Raw genomic sequence first — 26,184 nt, forward strand, 5'->3', positions numbered from 1 at the left:
GGAAAAAAAAAAAAAAGAGAAAATACCACGGGGAAAAAAGAGAAAAACCACGGGAAAAAAAAGAGAAAAAACCACGGGGGAAAAAAAAAAAAGGAGAAAAAACCACGGGGGGGGCGGGGAAAGAAAAAACCACGGGGGGAAAAAAAAAAAGAGAAAAAACCACGGGAAAAAAGAGAAAAACAAAAAGAAGAAAAACAGAAAAGGAAAAAAGGCGAAATAAACTAAAAAGAGAAAAAAAGAAAAAATAAGGAAAAAAAAAGGTAGCCCTTGCCGCTGCGGCTGGCCAGAAGCAGTGTCTTATTCTGCCTGACCCAGCAGGTGCTGCAGCTCTGACACCTTCCTCACAGCAAGGTTTTCCAAATAAGACGGGGACCAACCCCGAGATTCGATTAATGTGATAAAAAGGGTGTTATCTGAAATCCGGCACTGAGTGCCGTTCGTACCCGGTACATTCAGGGCATGAAACAAGGAAATGAAAAGGTTATCAGGTTGTTTTATTGCTATTGTGTCTGCCTGCAATACAAATATTCACAAATTCAGACAAGGCAATTACAAAATCTGTTTTGTATGTGTAATGTTCGTATGTGTACAATATACAGAAAAAATTCTATCTACAATTTATAAACAAGTTCAAGAAGGAAAAAAAGACAATCATGGTCAAACATAGCTATTTATTTTCTCTTATAAACAGCCTTCAGTTTCTTATTGAAAAAACCTAGAATTTAAATATTTTGCCCCATCACATACAACAATCTGTATACATTATTTACAACTCTCAAATAAACATGTTGCAGATTTTCAGACATTCATCTTTTTTTTTTTAAATCAAAAGCTGTTCTCATTTAGAACTAAAGTATCAGTGACTACAAACTGAAGCGATATTGGCACAGTTAGCTTACAGTAAAGGTTCTCATCTTGCATTTTATATTTTACACCATATTTTCTCCCATATGTGTTAGGATTCTAAAGGAAAGGTTAGTGTTGCTTTTGTATTATCCTTTTTTTTTTTTGCCTTCACAAATGGCCTTTTATTGAAACCTCGTTCACTTTTATTGCCTTCTCTCTCTGCCATTGCACATCAGGGTATGTGCTTCACTGGTACTAAGCAACACGACCACAGCATACAGAAGTAGTAAAACACCCATGAAAATAAGTGTTCCCTCCGCGACACGTCTCTGAAAAATGTCAGAAGTTGCAAACGTACAAAAATAATGAGTATAGTTTAGTGGCTATAAAAATTAATTTCCCCCTAAAAATACAATACTCTATGAACAATTTAGGGAATTGGTTCTTCAAACACAAACATAATCTGGTATTTCCCTAGACTGCAATCTTAACCTGGCAAGAGGAGTAAGAAAAGCAGGAAAATAACAAGGTTTAATGCTTAGAATAAGCAATGTTAGCCTCACCTTACAAGAGAAGCAGGAAGAGACAACAGGTGTTCATAAAACTGCTAGTGGTTTTAGGAAAAAAAGACAACTGATATTAGCAGTGAAGGAAACAAGATTCAGGGTAACAGGGAATCTTTTTGTGAAAGAAAAGCACGGAGTCTGTGTTCATGCTGCAGCTCTTTAAATAGTTCAACAAAAAGGGGCTTTTTATGTACAGTAACACAGCACTCTGGCAGGTAGGAAGCGGGGAGACTAGCGAGAAAAAGAACAACTGTCCAAAAAGGATGTGTTCAGAGTAAAACTGTGTCTGGTGACTCAAGACACACAGAAAGGAACGATGGGAAAGGTGAGTACAGTCCATAGCAGCAAATAGGTAATTTACCTGTTCAGTGAGTGTCAGGGAGACCAGGAGAGCGCTCAGCCCCTACACACTGAGTAAGGACTGAGTAAGGACAGTGCTCCTCTATCTGACAGGAAAAGCCAAAGTTCAAAGCTCTCTATTGCATAGTAAGCAGTAAAAGAAACTCAATACTTGCAGATGGGCCGCCTGCCCTTGAAACCTCTTTTCTCCATTCGTCTGCCATTCAGCTCCCTGCAACAGCAGAACGTAGCCTTTTTATTTTCTATTTGCACCAACTTGCATCCCTGACTGGATTTGAAGGACTTGGAAAAAATATTTCTGCGAGCATCACGTATCCACCCTGTCTAAACAGCGTCACCACTGGCAACGGCGGCAGAACTTGATGAACTGAGCAGAGTCGGTCCCATCTCCTCCCAGATCACCGACACGGTCTAACACGCTGGTAGCCGAAAAGCACCACAAACCACAGAATTTATGGACCCCATTAACCAGAAGGGCTGGGCCAGCACTGCCCAGCCAGCCTGGTTTAACCCCATCCGCACCTTACGCTCTGAATGGCAACAAGCTCCAAGTTCCTGTCTCAAAGTCCTCGTGGTGAATAACAGAGTCCATGGGTAGCGTGGGCCTCGAGCAGCACGGGCTTTGTTCAGGGTTCGTTTCTCCAGGTTTTGTTTGGGGGGTGAGGGAGGTGTCGTATAAACACATTCACTCCATCCAAGGTCAGTTTGTAAAACATGGCAATTTTTGTTTAGCATTTCAATGTGCCCTTACTTCAAGAGTGTAAACACACATGAACTTCTGGTCCCATATCTTTTTTAAGGAAAAAAACCGAACAATTACAAGCTGCAAATATAAACAGCATAGGGATACTAAATCCCAAACACTGCATACCTATCTTTAATGTTGTTATTTTTCAAGTGTTGTATAATTAAACAATGTGTTCATACAGCTGTCAGGCAAATCATGATCTCCAAGCCTTTATTACATGCCTAGAAGCTATTCTGTAGAAGTGTTTTCTACTGCCAGATACTAAATACAAAAATACACTGATTTTTTTACATAATAGATTCTTATACTGATTGGCTGAACAGCAGCAGATGCCTCTGAATTTCTAGAATTGGCTATTAAAAAAGAAGAAAAAGAAAAAAGACCTCCACAGCAGAGGTAGAACAAAAATGAGAAAAACTGCACTGGTATCAATCCAAGCAAATCCTCACTTCCAGATGTTTTTCTTTGGAGTTTCTTGCCGGTACACAACACCAAACCAATGCAACAGCTTTAAGCCCAATGAGGGATCTCTCCCATTTCGCGCCTTGGAGCGGGCTCTCCTGCCATCCTCGCCCTCGCGTCTCGCAGGGATGCGCTAGCACGAGCGCTGGCTGAAAGGCTCCTCTCCAGCAAGCGCTATCAGCAGTGAACACGCACGTGCAGCCTCTCGAGCAGCACTGACTCAACTCAGCGAGGCGGCTTCCATTGGAACCTTCACAGGATTTTTCGTATCTAACTGCATCTGCAGCGCTCTTCACGCCTCTGGAGCGCGAGCTTACCTCCCTCTCAAGCTTGAAACGTTCAGTCACTAAATGCTCCTCCGACAGAAGTACGGCACAAAAGGCCGCGTGTGCAAGATCACATTCTTAAATTCAGCTTCCTGCAAGACTGAAGCCTGTTTAAAATAGTGCAGTTCAAATTCAGGACTTCAGCTGGTTTTGCGTAGTCAAGTGGATGCTGACCACGTTTGCCTCTAGTTTTCTTGTGCCTTGCACATCTTTTTCCAAGCCCTAACTCCCTGAAGAGGTAACCGACATTGAGTGTCTCTGCTCTTTTTCTCCCACATGTGTACACACACGGGAGAGACACGATCCTTACTGGCTGAGAAGAGTTAAGACCTTACCCCTCCTTTTTTACACTCGGAGTTTGTTCAAACATTTGAGGAAAAGCTCTCGTATTTTTAGCTTGACCCAGTGTGGACTGTGGTAACTCCAATCCCAACACTCGACTTTAAGAAAAACACAAGATAAAAGCCCTTTCCTTTGACACCCACACATTAAGAAAACTTGGCAATTCTGTATCATGTAAAAAAGCTAAAACATAAGTGAAAACTTCGCTTGCCCTTGGAGCAGATTTTAATGGGCAATGACATTTATCTGCAAACAAGCCAAACATGTTCCACATTCTCTTGAACTGTAATGAAGCTTCGAATGAAAACAAGGACTGTCTTAATTACAAATGCTAAACTGCAGGTGTTTTGCAAGCAGCCTCTGTATTTAGCATTAGTGTAGCCAAACCTCGATGCGGTATGAACACCCCTGCGTGACCGTTCCTCACTACGCTACAAGACTCTGTGTTTCCATTTCTAAATGAAAAGCAGCGAAGCGAGTACACAATGCCAGTCCATACTTCAACACTAGGCTTCCTCAACTGTTCTCAAGTCTGTTCAGAAAAAAAGAAAAAAAAAAAAGAGACACGAGGTGACAAAACATTAAATTGCTTCTCTAGGAAGCAGTTTAAGCAAACTAGGAAATTTAACTCAGTTGAAGGTAACATAGTTCTTAAAAAAGCCTTCAGATGCTTCCAAAATACACTATTTTACCTCAAAAGTAGTGATTCTAGTCTCCCAAAGGAGTATGTTTATTGCTGTGTTTAGATGTTTAGTAGTTGCTGTACAAACGGCCACTTACAGATTTTGCAGCCTGCTGCGCAGTGTTTTCTGCTTTACTGGGCATTTCCAGTCCAGCAAAGGTGCACAAAACAGCAGCTCAGCTTCACTGTCGCACACTAACCCTGGCTTCACCTGTAAGTTTTAGAGGTTTGAGAGTCAGTCTAGCGTACATCAGTCAGTTAAGGTCTTCATATTAGTCAGGTCTAAAGACGGTGTTTTTGTGGAGTCACGATCTGGCAAAGCCTGGCAACATTAACCACCTGGGTATTGTATTTGGCAACTAGTGATATCATGGGACAGCACATCGCAGAACCTAATGCAAATGTATTTGAATCCAAAATACAACGGCTTTGACAAGACCTACACGTGAACAAGAAAACCAGTCACGGGCTTCTGCAGCAGGAACCCTGAGCGACAGAGCCGCAGCAGCAGTGTCTAGGTCGTTGTCTGCAGATCGCCCCAAAGCTAACTCACCGCAGACGATTCTCATTTCTGGTCTGAGCAAACACAAGCCTAGGGAGACAGAGACACTCACCAGGGTGGGGAAGGCCACACTTGGATGAGGTTTTCTCAGAAACAGAATGCGCTTACAAATTACAACCCCCTAAGAATCCACCAGTGTGTTCCTATTACTCTTCCCTGCTGCTGTAGTTCCTTGGAGATGGGCTGCGATTTAAATGGGAGAGAATGCCATCGTGCTGACATAAATCCAAAGCAGTCCACGAAACTGTATTTCCTCCAAGATGTATTTCCTCCCACAGAAAAACACTGGCCACCAGAGCTCCCCCACAGAGCCGGGCTTTTGGTTCAGAACTTACAAATACCATCGCACTAGTCATTCTGCAAACCAGATGTTTCTTAGTATTGCCCCAGTGCATTTTTTCTATTGAATATTTTCCCTGTTTGTGCAAACGAACGGTTCATCTGGCAAATGCTAGGAAACTTAACAAAAGTGACTGACCCAAGTTGATGCTTCTCCCATTAAAAAAATAAAAGCAACTATGAAAAGCCAAACCCAATGCACCAGACGTGTAACTACGTCCTAAGCACAGGTTCTTTGTAATTTTGACACCACTTTCATTGTTTTGATTTGGCGACTAGAACTTCACCATCACTTCTTTTTCTAAGAAATAACTATCTTTGAAAAATTCTGTATTAAGCTCTAAAAAAATAAGACAAACATTTGTATTAAAAGCTGGAGATCATTGATTTCAGTAAGTTATGGCTTTTTTTAGTGTAAGCAAATACATATTTTTCTAAGACAAGTATCAGTAAGTGTCCTGGGTGTTAGTTCATATTTTCTGTTTCCAGCAATGCTAGTATTGTATGTGCTTTGCACCTCAGAAGTGAGTCTGCCAAGGCACTTAGAGAATGTAAGCAAGTCTGTAGGGACTTCATGAGAATGACCACTGATGCAACACAGAACCCATCCACCAGCAGAGTCCACCCCCAGCCAAGCACGTTTCCTTTACAAACACTCAGCACCCGCTAAAATTCCACAATGAGTAACAACAATTAAAAAAAAAAAAAAAAAGGCTATTTACTGCATGTCACTAACAGACAAAAGATTTTCCCTAATAGAAGCACAGAAAGTAGATCTTGGCTGTCATTAATAACAGCACAGGGTTTTGTTTTGTTTTTTTAAAAAAAACAAATGAACAAAAAACAAATACCACACGCTTGCTTAAAGAAACAAGTGACTTCAAGAAATCCTCTTCCTTTTATCTGTCCTTAGAGGTGAGTTTTTCAATCAGTTCTTGAAGTGGTGCAAGTTCTCTTCTATCAATAAGGTTGAATTCCTGTAAGAGGGATGAGGGGAAAGACATACGTACAGTTTTACACGTGCAGCTCGGGCGAGAAGCCTCATTCAGACAGACGTCTCCCGGCCGCGGGCTCTTTGAGTCCAGGCTTACCCACTACAGCCTTTTCTGCCCCTCTGCCGTCAGCCAAATAGCAACATTCAACTGCCTAAAGCTTTTCTCCCCGTGAGAAAATGTGAGGTGATGATGCTTTTTCTCTTTTTTTCGTAAAAGGGAGAGTGGGACTGTAACTTTGAAGTAACCGCACTCCTTTCTATCTAACTTCAGATGCCATCCCCCCTCCTTCTTTTGCTAGGAATTACTGTTCTATTTAATCATTTGGTAGCAAACTTTTTTCAGTATTCACTTTTGTAGCAAGCAAATACTTTGTTGAAAACATTTCCATGCCTTGAATGTTTCTAGCAATAAATACACCATCAAGCAATGAAGACACCATCTTAGGGCTCTAAAGCTGTTGACTATCTGACAAACACACCAGCTGTTAAAAAAAAAATGAAAGGGCAATACTCCGATTTATTCCTTTTCAAAAATCTAAGTGTAACCGTAATGCTTCTGCCACACTTACCTGAACAAAAAATATAAAGTGCTTGAAAGAAGTGTTAAGGTGTGCCTCTTCCTGCAGCTGGATCACGGGATCAAAGTGCTGGTGATAAATGTGAGCGTAAACTCTGAAGAGACGCTTTAAAATTGTCTTTGCCACCGACATGAAATTCTTTGGGAAGGGTACACCTAGAAATAAGAAAACAGATGGCTTATTTCTAAATGTCCATGCTCTGTTCCATTATTTTGAACGCCATAACAAACCAACCCCGCCTCTTGCAGAAGAAGGGCTGTTTCGTTTCCCTCAGCAGCTCCGTCCGTAAATCTCGCTGTGCCTCCGTGTAGCTCCCCGAGGAGCCTTCTGCTCCCCTGCGGGAGGACTCGGGTGCCCAGCACAGGTATCTAACGTGCCCAGAGATGCCCTCTCAGGACCGGCCTGGCCTTGGGCTGCCCAGGCAGGACAGCAAAAGTCTCCTGCGGGTTCCCAGTCTCCCCGATGGCCCCGAGCACGTGTCCGAGATACCAGAGGGTCCTCCCAGGGACACCAGATGCCTTTGTGTAGGCAACCGAAACCACCTTTGGCACCAGCCATCGAGCTTTGTGCTTCTCTTGGCTGAAGTGCCAGCCGCCCCGTGCCTACCAAAGGGCTCCCGTTTCCATCCTGCCCATCGCGTCCCTTGGCCAGAGGCTGCTGCTTTCCTACGTGCCTGCTCAAGTACTCCGCAACTTGCTCCCGGCAGCCATGTCAGCAAAAATGACCCAGGACAAGTTAAACCAGGTTCAGTAGCAGCTCTTTGTCAGCACATGAGTTCTGTTAAAATTGGCTAGGAAACAGCAGCCCGCTACTGGGAGCATTGATCTCTTCAGTCAACACATCCACGGGCTACAAAAATATATGTATCAACCACCTAAAAAGATCACGCCTGTCTCACATCTCGGCACGCAGCCCTTTTCCCAGTCGACTTAGTTCTTTCGCAGTCTTTCCAATTGCTGAAGTCCCATCGGAAGGCCAGAGGCCCAAGGTGGAAGCTGCAGGCCAACCGTGATCTCACTAATGCTTTAAATCCCTACCAATAACGTTTCCATGCACCTACTTCAGCTTGCCCTGCTTACTTGTACATCACATTTCCTTCATCGGCTACTGCATCGCGCGGCAAGTTCATATCTAGTTGTTTATCCACTGGGGCATTTAAGTTTCTTTCTGAATCACTACCTTTCAAAAATACATCTTATTAAAAGAAAAAAAAAAAGTCTTCAGTGAAGTATATGCTGCAGTCAAAGAAAGATCAAGTCCCTGTGTAGTCATTCTTTTGAGCACAACTTTAGTACTAACTATCTATTTAATAGCATTCCTAGTAGTAGTGGAGTTGTACGGCAGCTGTGAATTCTGCCCTGAAACGCGAGAACAAATGGCATGGTACGTGAAGACACCACACTCACATCTACTGAGCAGGGAGGATTTAACTTGTAGCCACTTCTTCCCAAATGAGCCAGCCTTCTTTGTGTATCTGCTCAACTGTACGTAAAAAGAAATGCCACTTGATTCTGACATGTGGCCCTGTTTCTCTGAAGGAATTTATTGAAAATGTGTCAAGTGCTTCAGAAACTATTCACAAAATAAAAGCCATTAAGACATCTCCCTTCCTTTTTCCACAACGGCGCAGAAGCCTACGAGCAGCAGTGCACTGGAAAACTGCCAGTTAGGAGCTCTAGAACAAACAGTCCTTCGTGCCTCTAGAAGCAGGGTTTTCTTATTTCAGAACTGGTGGTGGTTCGTTATTTTCCTCCTGCTTTTCTGAAATAAATGTCCTAAACAAATAAATCTTTCATCTTCATTTGAGAAGCAAAAAAATCACGAACTCAAGATCAAAGGTGCGATTCAGCTTCTTTGGAGGTAAGGCCTGGGAGAAGTTCCTCGTACAGACCAAGCATCTTTCCTGCATCAAAAACCCACCAGTTCATACCGATTACTGGTTATAAGGTTTTGAGACCCTGTGCCTTATTTCTCAGGAAATAACCCACTGTTCAAAATGAAAAAAAACCATAACATTTGATCAACGCAGTCGGTTATTAAATAGAAACGGTATTTCCCGCATTCAGGATTGTGATAGATGTTTATTAGCAGTATTAACACGTGGATCAGAGTTCGTGTACTAGCACATGTATTTTAATCTTAGAGAGCTAAAAAGTGCCTTTAGATATGTAATGTAACCTCTTAAACTTGTCCTACTCCAGTCAGTCATTCAGGAAACCTTTTAATACTATAGGACTTGAATATTCTTGTACAATACTAATCAAGTACAATGTTCAATTTTACTTATTTACTTTACCGATTTTAGAAGGAAATAGCGTTTCATCATCCAGCTGATCCTGGACCCACGTCATCAGGTAATCAATGTACTTTGGTGCGGAGCACTTAATTGGTTTCTTTATGTTTGTCCCATCTGCCCAGTGGTACTCGTACCTGGGTTGGGACGACAACAACAAGACATTTCTTAATACGAGTGAATCATTCATATCAAGGCCTGGAAGGTTGTTCTTCCTGCTCCACTCCCCATAGTCCCACACCCTCTCACGGCCCTTTTTTTAAAGCTTTTTTTTCCCCAACTTCCACAAGAAAAACATCACAGGCAGTTGCAATGAAACGTCAAGTTCCATCCAGTTCTCCCATAAATATATAAATACATCTATAAGTACGAGCTGAGCTCCGGGGCTCGGATGGGTGAAGGCACCCGGCTGGTTTGAGGTGACACTGCACCCCGCCAGCTCTAGCGATGGGACCAACGGCAAAGCGAGTGGTGATGCTCGGAGTCTGCATCAGCTGCCAGCCGGACACGACACCCCCAACACTTATTTCATTTCCTTACGTTTGAAAATAATCCTATAGATCGTGCATAACTGAAAACTACATTGGATCTTGCCAGAGCCCCCAAAATATGAGTGTGTTAGAGCCATGGAATAGATCTAGAGGTAGGTTAACACCAAGGTATAACGTTACAAAACTGGAAGCTGGAATAAAGTGCCTTTCAGCTAAGTCAGAAGAAAGCTGCTGGATTGAGTAGTCCGCCTTGGAAAAGGGGCCCAGCGGAAGGTCTAGTGCTGCCGGGCAGCACACGGATGAACTAGACCAAAATTGGGAAAGTCTCGGCTTCCAGTTATACCACCGACTCGTTTGATAGTTGCAGGCCAGTAAGTGTCTTTTAGCTTAATTTTTCCATCTGTAGATAAGGTGGTATCACACCTTTACACACCACTGACGTGACTATGAATCAACGAAACGCGCTCTCTTTACCCTTGTCCGTTCACAGAGCTAGTCACTTGGACACCTTTTATGTAGCATGTTTAATGAGTAGATTCCAGCGTGACTCCCTTTACAGTTACCATTTTAACTTCAGGAATTTAAAAAGCCATGGAAAAATGTACTAAACAGGATCCATTTACACACAGAACCAGAGAGAAACAAGTCCTCGTGTAATCAGAGCAGAACAGATTTTTTGAGTGGCTTGGGGAGTGCAATCCACACAAGTCCAGACTCAGGAGAAGACGGCTAATCTCAGGAACACGTAGCTTAAAAAAAACCACAAACACGTTTAACATCCAGAGTCTGACAACACCAGCTTTCAAGCGAACCACGATGTTTCTTTCTAAGCCTTGCTGAGTACAAATGCATCTATCTTCATTTTCCTCGTCAAGCCATAACATGTGAGCAGGTTCTCATCAGCACAGAGCTGCGCAGAGACCCCGTTTTAGATGTTGTTTTTAACTGAGCCCGCTGAGCTGCAGAGCTGCTCTCCATGGGGCTGCGCGGAAACGCTCTCCGTGGGGCTGGGCTCTCCGTGGGGCTGCACGGAGCCGCTCTCCGTGGGGCTGGGCTCTTCGTGAGGCTGGGTTCTCCGTGGGGCTGGGCAGAGCCGCTCTCCGTGGGGTGTGCAGAGCCGCTCTCCGTGGGGTGTGCAGAGCCGCTCTCCGTGGGGCTGTGCGGAGCTGCTCTCCGTGGGGCTGGGCAGAGCCGCTCTCCGTGGGGCTGGGCTCTCCGTGGGGCTGGGCAGAGCCGCTCTCCGTGGGGCTGGGCTCTCCGTGGGGCTGGGCAGAGCCACTCTCCGTGGGGCTGGGTTCTCCGTGGGGCTGCGCAGAGCCGCTCTCCGTGGGGTGTGCAGAGCCGCTCTCCGTGGGGCTGTGCGGAGCTGCTCTCCGTGGGGCTCCGCTCTCCGTGGGGCTGCGCGGAGCTGCTCTCCGTGGGGCTGGGCTCTCCGTGGGGTGTGCAGAGCCGCTCTCCGTGGGGCTGCGCTCTCCATGGGGCTGCGCAGAGCTGCTCTCCGTGGGGTGTGCAGAGCCGCTCTCCGTGGGGCTGCGCAGAGCCGCTCTCCGTGGGGCTGCGCAGAGCCGCTCTCCGTGGGGCTGCGCTCTGCATGGGGCTGCGCAGAGCCGCTCTCCGTGGGGCTGGGCAGAGCCGCTCTCCGTGGGGCTGCGCTCTCTGTGGGGCTGGGCAGAGCCGCTCTCCGTGGGGCTGGGCTCTCCGTGGGGCTGGGCAGAGCCGCTCTCCGTGGGGCTGCGCAGAGCCGCTCTCCGTGGGGCTGGGCTCTCCATGGGGCTGGGCAGAGCCGCTCTCCGTGGGGCTGGGCTCTCCGTGGGGCTGGGCAGAGCCGCTCTCCGTGGGGCTGGGCTCTCCGTGGGGCTGGGCAGAGCCGCTCTCCGTGGGGCTGCGCAGAGCCGCTCTCCGTGGGGCTGGGCTCTCCATGGGGCTGGGCAGAGCCGCTCTCCGTGGGGCTGGGCTCTCCGTGGGGCTGGGCAGAGCCGCTCTCCGTGGGGCTGGGCTCTCCGTGGGGCTGGGCAGAGCCGCTCTCCGTGGGGCTGCGCAGAGCCGCTCTCCGTGGGGCTGGGCTCTCCATGGGGCTGGGCAGAGCCGCTCTCCGTGGGGCTGGGCTCTCCGTGGGGCTGTGCAGAGCCGCTCTCCGTGGGGCTGGGCAGAGCCGCTCTCCGTGGGGCTGGGCTCTCCGTGGGGCTGGGCTCTCCGTGGGGCTGGGCAGAGCCGCTCTCCGTGGGGCTGGGCAGAGCCGCTCTCCGTGGGGCTGGGCAGAGCCGCTCTCCGTGGGGCTGGGCTCTCCGTGGGGCTGTGCAGAGCCGCTCTCCGTGGGGCTGGGCTCTCCGTGGGGCTGCGCAGAGCCGCTCTCCGTGGGGCTGGGCAGAGCCGCTCTCCGTGGGGCTGCGCTCTCCGTGGGGCAAGCAGCTGCTGAGCCCGGAGCAAAGGGCCTGCTGAGCTCTGCAGCCCTGAGAGCCTCCCAAAGAAACCAAGGAGCCAGGATTCACACAAGCTGCAACATTCCTCTTTTAAAAATAAATATTTTTTTAAGGTAACAAAACATACTAGGATAGTGCTGTCAGGTCAGTTATGCTTTCACGGTAAACATACTTCTCCTGCAAGATTTATCTCAATTCTTTCTAAAGAATTTGAAGAGGTGTTACCAACAGCTAGTATTCTGTGCTCGGGCAGACGGCAGTGTGCTCAGTTCGATTACTGTTTCCTGGTGCAGCAGCAGCAGACCGGGATGTTTGGGCTGCGAACACCACTGCTCGAGCTCTCCCTTGCTACCTGCACTTAGTATTGTGTAGACATTTGAGAAGGTCTTCTATTTTAAAGATCATACACATCTTTTTATGCAAAGTTTAACTGTATCTGATCAATCTGGCTTCAAATTTTGTTTAACAAATTCAGTTTTCTCAGAACAACAACGGGGAGAACATTTTCACAGTAAGTTTTACACGTAATTATGAGTGTGCTGCTCACGATGGTATAAAACGATCCAATTTTTTTAATGGTAACAAATCAGAGGGTCCAAAATAATTTTTAACTTCTATCTCAAAATACATGCAAAAATTCCATACACACCGAACAGACCACAACATTTCTGGATTTCTGAAAAATCAGCATTCCTCACCGGCTTTAAAACAAAAAAAAAAAAAAAAGAAAGAAAAAAAGAGAAAGAATTCTTATATATTAGAATCATCTGAACAGCTACAAGAGATGAAGGGTAAAAATCACATTTCCAGCTCAAGCTTGTGAGCAAACACCTACAGCTCTGGTGACAGAAACAAATCAACCTTATGGTGATATGCAGTTACTCTACAGAAAACACAGTTTTAGAAACCGCTACAGTTTAATCGAGGTTTTTGAGGGCAAAACACTATGGGAAGGATAGGGCAAGAAATAGGCAGTGCACATTAGCAAGTGCAGGGAAAAGCTAAGAACCCCTAACAACTCTGGTAGAACTCTCGCGTACTGGCCAACACAAGCCATTTGCCATCCATAAATAGAACACCCAACTATGCTTCTCACACTAGAAAATATCCCTAAGCAGAAATAATCACAGGATCAGCTCATCTGCTGTGCAATTCAATGTATATGGCCTAAAAAACCCCAAACAAACAAACAAAAAACCAAACGAAAACACCCAAACCACCAGGTTGAGTACAATCAAAGCTGCTCCCTTGTCCCACAGCAGTTACATGCAGTGGCTCAACACCACCTTTTAAAGGCTTCTCAGACATCAATTTGGAGCTCGCTCTCTCTATATCTCAGCAGAACTGTACTACATCAAGACTGCTGAAAAGCACTTGCTCTGCTCTGCGCCTGGGTCCGCGGGTGACGCAGCAGCGTCCCCGCCGGCACCAGCACCGGTGCCGCTGGGAGCGCGGGCTGTCCGCGCTGGGCGGCTTCGGCCGCGTGCGGGCACACGCGCAGCAGGCGGCGCAGGACACCGTCTCACCGCAGCACGCCCGTGTGGGGTGCGGGAGCAGACCCGGGAGCCGAGCATCGCGCCTGCGCCCAGGCTGAGCCCCGCGCCCCCGCACGACGCCCAAGGACGCGTTTCAGAGCCCCGGGCCAGACACCCAGCCTTGCAAAGCGCAGCAGCCGCATCCCAGCGTTGTGTTCTCACCGCAGACTCACAACCAGGGAGGAAAAGAAAGAGGATTTCTCTCGCCCCAGGCTGGCTAATAAACATATTACTGCCATGAACGTTCTTAACTTCTCATCATGCCTGTTGCACTGGGAGCAATACTGCAACCGATCTAAGCACAGTCAGAAGGATCAGCGGCTAGGGTTTGGTTGGGTAAGAAACCGCTCATCGTTGCTGAAAAGAATGGAACGTTACCGTGAGTAATCACAAGTTTTAGAACTAATTAAACCACTACTTTTTTCAAATTGTTAGACAATAAGCTGTGCAGCAGGAGAAGGCGATCTGTTCTTCATCTTTATGTCTTATCCTTAACTAACTCAATGTACCAACCCTCCCTGTGTCAAAAACAAAACACAATAACCCCAGACACGAACCTAGGTGACCTGTCACCAAGGGCCATTTTTCTTCATTCTGAAGGGGTTTTTAAGACAAAGCACCAGTACGAGGAAGCGGATACATCGGGCATCACCCTTCTGCTCTGGTTACTCTCCCACTTGAGAAATCTGGTTTCATGTCCCCATGAACTGCTACAGGCTTGGCAGCTGTGCTGTCAACAATGTGACTGAACCACCCGTCATCAACTTAAGTGACATGGTAGGTTTGCGTTTTTCAATTACTGTTTGTGGACTGTCAGGAGGAAAACAAAGGAATACCAAGGTGCTCCAGACTCCAAGTTATTAAAATAAATAGCAAAGGCCAAGTGTGGATGCAATTACACAACTTTATTGCACAGGAGGAAAAAAACCTAGGAAAAAAAAAATCCTAAGGGCCATAGAGTGCTTGCTGCTTTTGGTTCTCTCCAGCTTCCCGCTCTGCTGCTGCCTAACCCGTTCCAAGTGCCCTTGTCTAAGCTGTTTCAGCTAACTCTCACTCTTTTGTCCAAAAGCGAGGAGGACGCAGCTCTGAGCAGACAGCACCCTGCAGCCCAGCAGCCCTCGTGAGCACCCGAGACCCAACGCCTCTTAAACTAACACAGCCTGACCAGCAGAGAACGGCAAACAGAGAGAACGAACAGAAGAAGTCCTGTAAACAGCGGAGCTGTCATGCCCACAGGTTTTCCAGCAGTACTTCCCTACAACAATTTTTGCTGCCTGTCTGGCCTCAGCCCCCCCCACCCCAGTTCTGACCCATTGGAGAAACCCATCCCTGAGCACGGGGGGGCTGCAGGGTTTGGGGAGCGCTCTGCACATCCTGGGGACAACATCACCTCATTAAAACCTTGTCCCAACCATCTTCTAGCCGCTGGCATCTATACCCTGCTTCAGAACTACTTCAGTAACACATGCATTCCTGTCAATAGTTATCACTCTCTTTAGAAAGAAACAAAATTGTTTAATCTGGCAACCTGACAGCTAAGCCTTTAATAATTAACCTCCACCCCCAAAATAACCACTTCTCAGCAGACAAACAATAAGGCAGGGAAATATTTTCATGCTCTTATTTAATCAGCGAGCGTCTGTTCTGCATGCCGAAGCACAAAGCGGACAATGGGCTACATTACTGCACAAGCTTATCCCAAAGTTCTTCTGCATAATGGTAAGCGGTCAACCTCTATTCCTTTTGCATTTGCAGCCCTTCCCAGGCCGCGGCAGCAGGTCTGCCCGCCCCGCTGGTGCTGGCATCCAGCGGCACCCATTTCTAGATTGAGAACGCGTTGCCGACGCTTTTCCCGGCTGGGCGGCTGCGCCCTGGCAGAGCCGCTGCCCGGCCCCACGGCGCGCCCGCCCGGCCGTCGCTGCTTCAGAAAACAACCAACGGCACCTTAAGGGAGGAGGGAGAGCAGCAGGGGAGCGTTTTTCTATCATTATTGTTCATTTGAGATTTTAAGGTAATTTAAAAGGCAGCAATGCCCTCCCTCGCCGCTCTCTTAGAAATGGATTTTCCTCTTTACAAGACATTAAGCAGTTGGAGAGAGCAAGCAAAAACACAAATGTTGCACTTCTGTACAAAAGCATAAGCAAGAATCAAAGAAGTAAAACTGAACTGAGTGCCAGGATAGGGGATTCATGTTCAGACTACACAAAACTGCAGCCAAGTGTATTTCTAGAACACCTATTCAAACACCTAAAAAAAAGGGTTTGGAAAGCTCTACTTGAATGCTTGCATACAAATGCCTCCAATCTTAATTTAAGAAGCCCTCATTAACGTTTCAGGAGAAAAAAAAAAAGAGTTTTGATAGTCACCTTACCTCCCAGGCTAAAGTAAAACAAACAAACAAAAAGAAGAAAACACGCACCAAAACCCACCACACACACCAAACCTTTCCACTCCCTCCTCCTTTAACCAGAGCTCAAGTTTTTCCTCTCTGCAGGGAACAGAAGACATCCTTCCCACCCACAGAAGTTCTCTTGTCTTCAACGCTCAGCTGAGCTAGTCTCAACTTCTGAAACGCAAAGTGATCTCAAGAAGTGAACACTCTCAACAACGTGTAAAAAACCATCTTACTTGGGGCCTGCGGACATCACGGGGCAGCTCTCCTCTGTGCAGAAGTCCGTAATGGTTCCGTAAAGCATGTTGATCTGGTTGAAGAAGTCAACAGCTGTAAAGCATTTAAACCTTCGATTAATACTCTGCACTTGTAACTGCAAAACAAGCTGCTGACAGCCTTAACTGTACACCACACAGTGCTGAACAGGGTCCTGGAGTATTTTTCATGAAAAAAATCTCACTGTTAGCGCTTCTTAAGATGTATTATAAAGAAGATGCAGAATGCAACCACCAACTCTCCACAACAGCCTCTGGAAGAACTATTTAATTGTTCACTGCAGCAAAATCTTCAATTGAAGAAAGAATAAAAGGGAAAAAGAAAGCTGAGTTATTTCCTTTTCTGAAAGTTTGGTGCATTTTATTAAAACCTCAAATTCTATTTGCCAGTCTGTAATAAAACAAAGATTTTCAGTGTCGACTTTCCAACTAGAGTTGAATTACTGAAATAAAAGACCAAAAGTTAGCATATCTAACTATTCCCAAAGTTTGAATGGGTGCTTGATTACTCAGAACTCTTTGAAAGCAAGGCTCCTCTTCAACCAGCTAACGGCACACTCAGTTCTTAGGTCATTGTAATCCATTTATAAAATCCACTTCATCTCCCCTCAGTGAATGGTCCCCTTGCATCTGTTGGGGAGCACAGCGCATTACCAAGATAATAATATATAAGCTTATCTTTGCCAAATATCATTCAGACAATGGATGTCATGAGTAAAAATTGAAAGGAGACCAATATTCAGTACTAGGAAGTAAAATTTTAAGTAGGCTGGGTTAAATTCTTGAGACTAAGAGCACAGCATGGTTCCATAATAACAGTTTTCTGCATGTTCCCCTCTCTCCTATCCTGCCATGGTTGCTGTAAACTCTGCTTCTGGATGAACCCAGCTAAGAGAAGCACACAGGAACAGCCTAATCGCGTCACCAAATAGCCACGTGTTACTCGTTTTGGTTTTTGGGTGACAGACACAGCTCTTCGTTCTGACCCAGAGCTATAGCAGCGTTGCTGCCACGAAATGGAGATTGACGTCCCAAATGTGTCAGCACCAGCAGGTACCACTGACTCTGAAAGAGCTGACGGCTGAAGGGAAGGGATTTTTGCAGAGAATAAACAAAGATGACATGGCAGCAAGTTACTGCTACAGTTCAGCAGATGCAGGATAAAAGCTACAACTGTGTCGTGCAACTTCTCAGGTATCCGAAAGAGGAAGCAAACCCAAGCTGGTCGGCACGCACCTCGCACAGCTCAGCTCCAGCAGCCCTTCCCCTCGCCCCCTGCACAGCAACAGCACAAAACAGCAAAATGACATTAGGAAGGGCTGGTAGAGTTGCAGAGGACAAGGAGGAGGCGGCATTTAGCACCAGCGGCAGCGAGAAGTGATTACATACAGCCCTTGTTTCTTAAGTACACAAAAGAATTGTTCATCAAGTTTCCATCCTCTGTTCCAGTAGAAACCACAGCCCCATGTTTGCTTCAAGGCAAGTGTGTTCCAAAAACCCGCACAGACCGCCGCGAGATGACTGATTATTGTGCATCCCACATCTGCCGGTCTCAAAAGGCCATGAGACACATCACCCGCCCACCCAAGCCAGCAGCGTCTGCCTGACAAGGAAAATGCAGGAACCCCTTTACAACACGTCTGAAGCCGCACAGTGTCCTGGCAGATTTTCATTTCCTCTTTCTACTCATAGTTCTTAAATTTCAAGGGTTTCGTTTATTTTTTCCAAGAGTTTTCTACGCAAAGAAGTGCAGTCTGGTGTTCTATTACAAAGATATGTGCAAGATGTACTTCTGAAATCATTTTTTAACATCCTCGAATCAAGGAGATTTCAGACAAAACTGAAAACAACGTGTTGTACACTTCTCACCTTTTAATTTTTTATTTTGAAAATATGCTTGAAAAAATTTACATATAAGTCAACTTACTACCATAAGACATCAGTAAAGCCAAGAGATGAGCAATAAGTAGAAGAGCAGAGCACGTTTCTTCCTGCGCTCTCAATACTGAAGGGCAAAACCAACAACATGAAGTCACACTGTTCATTTCCTCATCAGATACCTCCATCGACTGAGGGGGCTCACAGCTACCATGGACTGGTACTAGGTGTGCTAGAGGGATGCTGTAAATGAAGGGAGCACCTAGTCAGCTAATCACTTCCAGACAAAAAAAAATTAAAATAAAATCCCACTTTGCTGCAGGACCATGCCATTCCAGAATGCAGTTGTTACCAAAAGGCAGCTCTGACTCGCCTCTATCAAGTGCTTTGCTTCCTTTTTCCACCCAGCTAATTTAGCAGTTAAATTATCTGGGAGGAGAAAAGCACCGCTGTCACATAGGAAAGACAAGACACAGAGTGCAGGAACCACCAAAAGGGGAAGGATGCCAGCAATATATTAAGCATCTTTAGTAGTGCTTACTCATAAAAATGGGCTGGCATTTTTTCTAGACAGTTTTGCAATACAGCGTGAAAAAACTCGCACAGAGAAGGCTGTCAGCAGTTTCAGCATCCCCGGGAAGCAGCGGCACGTCACAGACCAGAGCACTGCGGGCTCATTAAGAACCGGAAGGCTGAAGCCAGTATGACAGTTTCACTTCCCAAACCTGTCAAAGAGCAAGAAGAAATAGACAAACCCACATAAAATAAACAATTACAAGACATTAATCTTGAGCACAATTTATACTGCAGTGCAGTGCACAATCAACGCTGTACAGCCACGGAAGCATGCCGAGCTGAAAACACAAAAGATGAGGAAAGACCCAGACAGGGCACAGAGTTTGTGGCGGCCAAAACTCTGCACAGGCTACGGAGCGTGACGGGGCTGGGGTTAATCCATTCCTAGGAGCAGAAGGCAGGCAGCAAATTCAGCAGGGAGAGGAGGGAGGAGCAAACATGGTCCAGCAACCAGAAAACACTAATTTGGGCACCATTGTTTGGGCTGGCCTAGCACGAAAGGAGAGAGGTAGGACAAACAGCTTCAGAGGAAGCTAAAATAACACAGACTTGCCAGAGCACGGGCTCAGAACTTGGTTGGAACAAAAGGAACTAACTTTAAGAAAACTGCAAAGAACGATTTCTGGGTTTGTCACAGGCAAAAGGAAAACCAGGTCACGCATGTAACTGTAGCCCTTAAAACACCCGAGACGTGGCCCTCACACTCACCTACGCTGGTTTTACGCTTAGCACGTAGAGGCTTGAGCACACCACTGGGTAACGACCCTAGCTAAAAAGGAGCTTGATTAAACATCGTAAGATGGCACTGACAAGCTATTTTCTAAAAACAGCAGTGGCATTTCTACTTCAGCACTTGTTTGAGATCGAGTGCCCAGACTGTAACCACCAAGACTGAGAATTATGTTGTTAACAGGAACGTATTTTTGGCACAAGGAGACTCAGGAGTTTTTGCTTCGGTGAGCCGCTCTGCCCCTGTCAGCTCTAAATGACGTGACGTTCACTTCTCCCAAGGGCAGCAGAGCCATGTGTGCAGGACAGAAGAGCCCACCCCACTGAAGGATGTACACAGGGGTCCTCCCTCAAGTTCCAGCCCACATTCAACACGCTCCTTACGAAAAAAAAGTTAGCGGACTTACTGTTAACTGCGACCCATTCGTTTAAGTCTTCCCCCTCTGGAAGCATGACGGCCATCCGGAGGTTCCCGCTCCCGAGCGTAGCTTCGGCATGTTTCAGCAGCTCGTACTGGTGAGAGCCCTCTGGAATGTTCTTCTTTGGTTTGAAGGTTTTGGAAGAGCGACTGCCGCTGCAAGAGAGAAAGGAAATATTTAGAGAACTTGTGGAAAGGGACGGGAGGAAGAAAGGAGTGGACAAGTCATACAGAAGCGTAGGATTAATGTTAAACCTTTTCCCCATATTTACCTGTCAAAAAAGGATATTTAGCAAAAACCGGGATGCAAAAGTAACAGTTGCCTTGAGTCGTTTGAAACGTTGAAATGATTCTCCACTACCCTGCCTCCTCATCTGCTCACCCTGCTGTGAAGCCAGCCAGACAGCTGGAAATGCTCAGACTCCCTTCCCTCTCTCACCAAACAGGATGATGGGCAAGAGACTAAAAATATTTCCTTCCCCGGGATCTGGACAGCCACATACCAAGGGTAGCAGCCCAGCCAGATAGAAACCTTCTTTATTCTCAATGGTCATGCAGCTTGTCATGGTCATAAAAGCCACTAAACAACAGAAAACTGACGTTCTTTCCGGCACCACGAGAGGTGCAGCGGTGCCCTCAGACGGCAGGACAGCCTGCGCAGACCTCTCGGGCAGCACCGGTAACTCATCACAAACCAGCCGCGGCTATTTAGGAACACGCGCTTTCTGCAGGGCTAGCTCATTCACAACAGGATCTTAGCAACCAACACAACACAGCCTTACAGCTATCTGGTATTGTTTGAAAGCTTAGTTTTTAAAATACAGTTGCTCAAAAATACACAAACACGTTAGCTGAAGACTATACAATTCCGCATTTTCCACATGCACCCGTGTAGGCAGGAGTAACGCAGCACAGGAGCAGCACAAGCACAGCCCTTCCCAACTTGCTAACACAATTTTGCTCTCACTCCATCATAACTAGACAACAAGAGAAACCAATGCCTAATACTTTCATGAAAAGCAAACCAAAGGTTTCCAAAGACTAAGCACCACTCCAAAGCTCGGGTCATTCATTCATGATAAATGAGAAAGGAAAATAAGAGATTCCTTCCTCCCTGCTTGAGAACCATTAGGTATCACTTAAGCCCTGCTATCCCCTTCCCAGAAACAGGGGGTTTCTCCTCAAAACCTGGCAAAAGCTTTAACAATAGGATGCACAATGATACGGTCTCATCAACTATTCCAAATAAGCCATCTTCTCTTTATCTCCACTACCTTTCTGACCACTACTTCTCGAATTCAGCACAGCCAACCTAAGGCAGCAGAAACGGTCTCACACGAAAGGCAGGCAGGCATCCAAAAGGAAAATTAATCAGGATAAATGCAGGCTACTCGTCATCGCGTGCTATGCAAGCATCTGCAATTTCGGCAGTAAATTATCAGATTTCCATGCATTTATGTAGTTTGCCATGTGTGAAGCCAGGTAACTGCATGCACGGTCATACGCTCCTTGATACAAACAAAAGTTCAGGGACTCAACAGCCTACTACAGCTTCTCTAAGCCAAAACCCTCACGGGACACGTGTGCTCTTGGGAAGGCTAGAGGTAGGTGTTGCTGTAAGCATTATTTCAACTACCTTACTAGTCAAAAGCTGTGCTATAACTTAACCAAAACCATCCTCGTTTATTTTTGCCTCGGCATGATCAGTTGAACACCCCTTTACGTGGTTAGGTTACTAAGCAATCCTGCTTCTTCCCTAAACCCCAAGTACAGCAGCATCTTATTCCTGCTACCCTCCATCAGGATTCTCAACACTGGGCCAAAAACATAATTAAAAAAGAAAAAGATTTTTTTTCCCCTATTATGTCTGTTACAGGTGACAGATTTTAAAAGTCTTCTTGTTCCAGGTCTATTTCCTCAACTCCTTGGGCATCAAGTGAAAAAAGTAACTTGAAAGAGTTCTGTCTCGTGGCCAACAATACACACAATAACATGTGTCTTGATCAGGTATGACATGTTTATTTTACCTGTATTTCATAGCAGAATTAGATCTGTGAGCCATTTCTCCTGAGATTTTAAAATGCTCCGAGCTGGTAGGCAGCACCTGCCCTCCGCTGCTAAGAATGTCTGAACTCTCCTTCAGTTTGGAAACCTCACATTAATGCAGAAGTGAAAGCGGACAGAGAAACTCCCAGAAATGCCACACTGAACATCCCATGTTGCTCGGACATAAAAAGGTCATGAAATGGGGAACACGTTGCATCATCCCCACAATTTGTCACAAACAATTTCCAGCCTTTTGAAAAGAACGGACTTCTCGAAAAACTCTTGCAATTCCAGGGACGTTTGTCTCCCTTCACTCCCACACCCAACATCTCTAGCAAATTGTCCCCATCTATTTCGGTAGGTAAACACAGCTCGAGCAGAACGCAGGACTGGCGCTTGACGCGGTTCCCTCGCCCAGCGGGACGGGGCCAGAAGCACCTCTGAGCAACAACAAGGAAGAAAATCTCCTCCAAAGCTGTAATTTTATCTACTCTTCTGCTGACAGGGAGGGTTTTTAACGATGCGGATTCGGCAGGCTGCTCTGTCTTAGTTTAGCATGAAGGACAATTTTCAGGCGTCCTGCTCACACCACACTTACCAAGCTGCCTCAGCAGCCCGCTCCAGCTTCAAACGCAGCCCTGGCACATCTTTTAAAACCGAAGCAGCTAAATACCTAAACTCTTGATACACTTGTTTTTAACTGCAGGAAAGGAGACACCTAAAGCTTCACGCTCCCAAGAGAAGCGCTTTGGCTTAGTCCTCCTCACACCCAAGGTATTTGCGCACTCAGGTCTTTCAGTGAAGCTTTTTACCTCTTTCTATGAAGTCTGCTGCATATCTGGAATTAAATCAGAAAAGTTTAAGACTCCTTATGCATAAAACTTAGCACTTCGCAGCTGCTCCTTGCCACAGAAGTAACCTGAAGCTCTTACCCACTGTTGTGTCTAACACGGCTCAAACTGAGCAGCAAACACCTCGCCCTGAATCTCGCGTGCTTCGCAATCAAGCGTATGGATGCGGATCGAAGCCCAGATCCCGGCTCTGCGCAGGCTGCCAAGCCACCCAAGCCACTGACAGTGCTCCAAAGTCTTCCTCAAATTCCTCAACTGAAAAAGACCAGACCAAGTTATCCCATAATTCGCTGACAACTCATTACGGCATCCTGAACTAGTTCGGTATTTATGAAGTATGCGATTCCTATGCCATTGGCAAAATGGAAGAAAGAGAAGAGGAGATGCCAGCCCAGAGAAGATGTAGAACAATCTGAAAATCCTTTTTTTTTTTTGTCCTGCACACTTACTTGCACATCACACAGCGAATTCACATGTCCAACAAGAAATCAAGATCTTATTTTAAACCATCACAAGCATTCAACTTCCACAGAAAGTAAAGTGAACAGTGCTCCTGCAATCTGTTTCAGGCTACCCGTTGGCTCAAGAGCACAGTGCTGTAATTACCGTCAATCATTTCATACCGAGCTTATAGGCGGACTGCTGCATCAAACACTGGAAAAGACAGAAACTTGCCTTGGGGAAAAACAAACAGAAAATCTAGTGGTACCATTTTCAGGATACACCTGCTGCTTATATTCTTCTGACTGGTATGTGTTGGCCGCGGGGTACCATCTGTATTTCTTTCCTTGGTGGAACATGCGAGGAACTGACTTCTGCAAGGACAGCGACACCCCTCGGTGTCTCCCAAAAGGGTTCATTGCCATGGTCCAACTGAAATGAGCCCCTCAAAATATCTGGAAGTGCTCAAGAGGTTCTGAAAAAGCCTGACTCAAGACAGTACACAGAACATTTACCTGGGGCATGGAAACTTTGTATTTCAATTCCTGTTTTTTCATCTTCAAAGGCCTTTGCAAGCATTAATTAATTCCCACAAAGTATCTTTGAAGTAGGCATCATTAGCGTCTAGTTAGACACAGGGAAACTGAGGCAGCGAGTCACTGCCTACGGCCAACAAGTAAATTTGTCAGAGAAGATCCCAAGTTTAAGTTCTGCACTCCTTGTCTCGTTTCTCCTGCCATGCCTCTTCCTAAGCCCTGTACGAGAACCAAATTCCAGAAAGGCAAACATTTCAAGCCTTCAAGCAATAATATGGTGTTTCGAATTGTAACATTCTGCTAAGAATAGACACCTCAGAGTAGGACTGTGTTAGTTTCCAACAGCCAACATGTCAACATAGAAAAGGAAATAAAAGCTCAAGCTATTTTTTGTAAATCAAATCAACAGCTGCAGCATTTAAACCCATTTTCCCTGTGACAATCGCAGCATCAGAAGGACAGCAGGTAAAATTAAGTTGTACACGTTCAAAATCTGCACCGACAAGATTTAACTTGAGCATTTCTATTTATAAAACAGAGCAGTCACAACATTTTTATTCTGAAGACAGAAGGTGTGCGAGCCAGGCGTTAGTTTTTTCAGCTCTTACAATACCAGAAAGTCAATTATTTTCCAGTCAAACTCCCACTCATTAAAACAAGCCAGCCTCAGTCAGCGCGCTCAGATCTGGAGGTAACAAACCCAACGCACGAACGCGGCCGCACGCGTTCCGCAGCCCGCGCTCCCTCCGGGGGCCGCCGCGCAGCCGGCCCGGAGGCGAGCCAGCAGCCGCGCGCTCGCAGCGCCGCAGGCCGCGGGAGGCCCAGCAGGCCCAGCGCCCCGCTACCCAGGCGCCACACACCGCCCCCCAGGGCTGCTCTGCTCCCCGGTATCACGCCCGCGGACACCACCCTGCGAGCCCTTGGCTGGGAGCGAGGCCTGGTGCTATCGGCCCAGCCCACTCCAACCCAGAGTGCTCCGGGACAGTACAGTACGGGGCTACAACTCAACTTTAGAAGATACTTGAAGGCTGTTCAACACGGTCCGAGAACTAAAAACCAGCAGGCAAATGGGTAAGCAGAGAGTCTGAGCACACAAGCTGACAGCTCCCCCCCTGAAACACGTCCTTCAGTTCTCCAGATACCATCGCTGCATTATTCCAAACACTAAAAAAAGCAACAGACTTCCGAAGAGCACTCTGATCTAACAAAAATAACCGTCGCAAACACCGAGCTGTAAAAGCACAACTCTGTCGACATGCAGGGAACACAGGCCAGGGCCACGGAGCAAACGCGAGCTGCACGCAGCACGGCTGCTGCCCCGGGCCAGCCTGCGCCTACACGCCAATCCCAGGGCCCTGGGCCTCGCGTCGCTTTGCTCCTTTGGGTTTTCGAAGGAAGCAGCAGTTGCACCGGCTTGAAAAATTTCTCCAGACACATGGTCATTCCTATACAAACAGAATACAAGTTTATTGTTCATACACTTTGCTGTAGGTAACAATAACTGAAAATACTTAGATCAACGGCACAGAGCCGACGTTTCCTGGTGTAGCTAGCATGAGATAGAAGAATAACCTAAATGGTCTGCTACATCTAGATCAAACCGCAGAAATTAAAAATTCCAAAATTAAAAACGGCGAAAGTAAGGGTGGCTAAGACGTGGTTCCTCCCGAAGCTAACACCGCACTGGGAAGCGAGAGGCCTGCTCTTGCTAAGGAATGCCTGCGTGTGAGAAACCCGCCCGCTGCCCGCCCAGGCCACAGCCCGTGGCCAAGGCTACGAAAACCCAACCTCATAGCCCAGCCGGCTGGAGCCGAGTCAGCCCTCTGCAGCACCGAAACCAGGAAAGCTGCGCCGGGCGTCTTCGGGAAACAAGCACAGGAGCCGTCAGCCTTCCGGAAACTGCTGGGCAGACCCGTCCCCACCACACTCCCACAGCGGTTTTGTAAGTGCTACATTTAAGTATTAAACACCATTTTTTAAAGTATTAAACACCATGCTTAAAAAAGAGCAACAAGCTAATATGACTCCACAAGTTTCCCCAACTAAAAATAAGCGTCACAGACGAGGGGAATTTAAAATGACGTCCTCATCTTTCAGCACATGGAATTGACAACGCTGGCAAAACAACATGGGTTATTCCCCTTATTCCCATTATTAAAGAAGTGCTTCTTCAGATGCCCAGGAGTGGAATAAATACAAATTCAGACAAAACCCCAAATCCCACTTTTTTCTTTTCAGTGAAACATTGCTACCCATCCTTTCTCATGTCACCCTTTTTCTTTGCTATACCATGGAGCACACTGCATTTTCTGTAGGCTTTCCAACCTCAACACACTTCTCCAGGAGTCTAGTGACCATTGTTGTTATAACTGATTTGAAATACTGCCTCCTTCTACCAAAGTACTGACAGTGAAACCGGTATTTTAATGAGGTTTTTAATTCTCTACCCATCAAGGTGGGGACTAAGAACTGCCTTCCCCTTCTCAGAAAAACACCTA

The 26,184-nt window shown here is 46.4% G+C and overlaps 1 protein-coding gene across 1 annotated transcript in view; it reads right to left on the reverse strand.

Annotated features, from left to right (window-relative positions):
* Nucleotides 1–490: 490 nt before the first annotated feature.
* The window catches only part of MOB1B (MOB kinase activator 1B), a 38,877-nt gene continuing 13,183 nt past the window's right edge, over nucleotides 491–26,184 (reverse strand). Inside the window, exons 2-6 of the mRNA XM_065633822.1 lie at nucleotides 19,802–19,968; nucleotides 16,173–16,266; nucleotides 9,102–9,235; nucleotides 6,797–6,960; nucleotides 491–6,210 (exon numbers count right to left, since the gene is read on the reverse strand). Of these exons, the coding sequence (XP_065489894.1) occupies nucleotides 6,133–6,210; nucleotides 6,797–6,960; nucleotides 9,102–9,235; nucleotides 16,173–16,266; nucleotides 19,802–19,968 (637 nt within the window). The 3' untranslated portion in view covers nucleotides 491–6,132. The remainder of the gene's footprint in view (nucleotides 6,211–6,796; nucleotides 6,961–9,101; nucleotides 9,236–16,172; nucleotides 16,267–19,801; nucleotides 19,969–26,184) is intronic.

This window comes from Caloenas nicobarica, chromosome 4 (assembly GCF_036013445.1).
Source record: "Caloenas nicobarica isolate bCalNic1 chromosome 4, bCalNic1.hap1, whole genome shotgun sequence".
Taxonomy (NCBI): domain Eukaryota; kingdom Metazoa; phylum Chordata; class Aves; order Columbiformes; family Columbidae; genus Caloenas; species Caloenas nicobarica.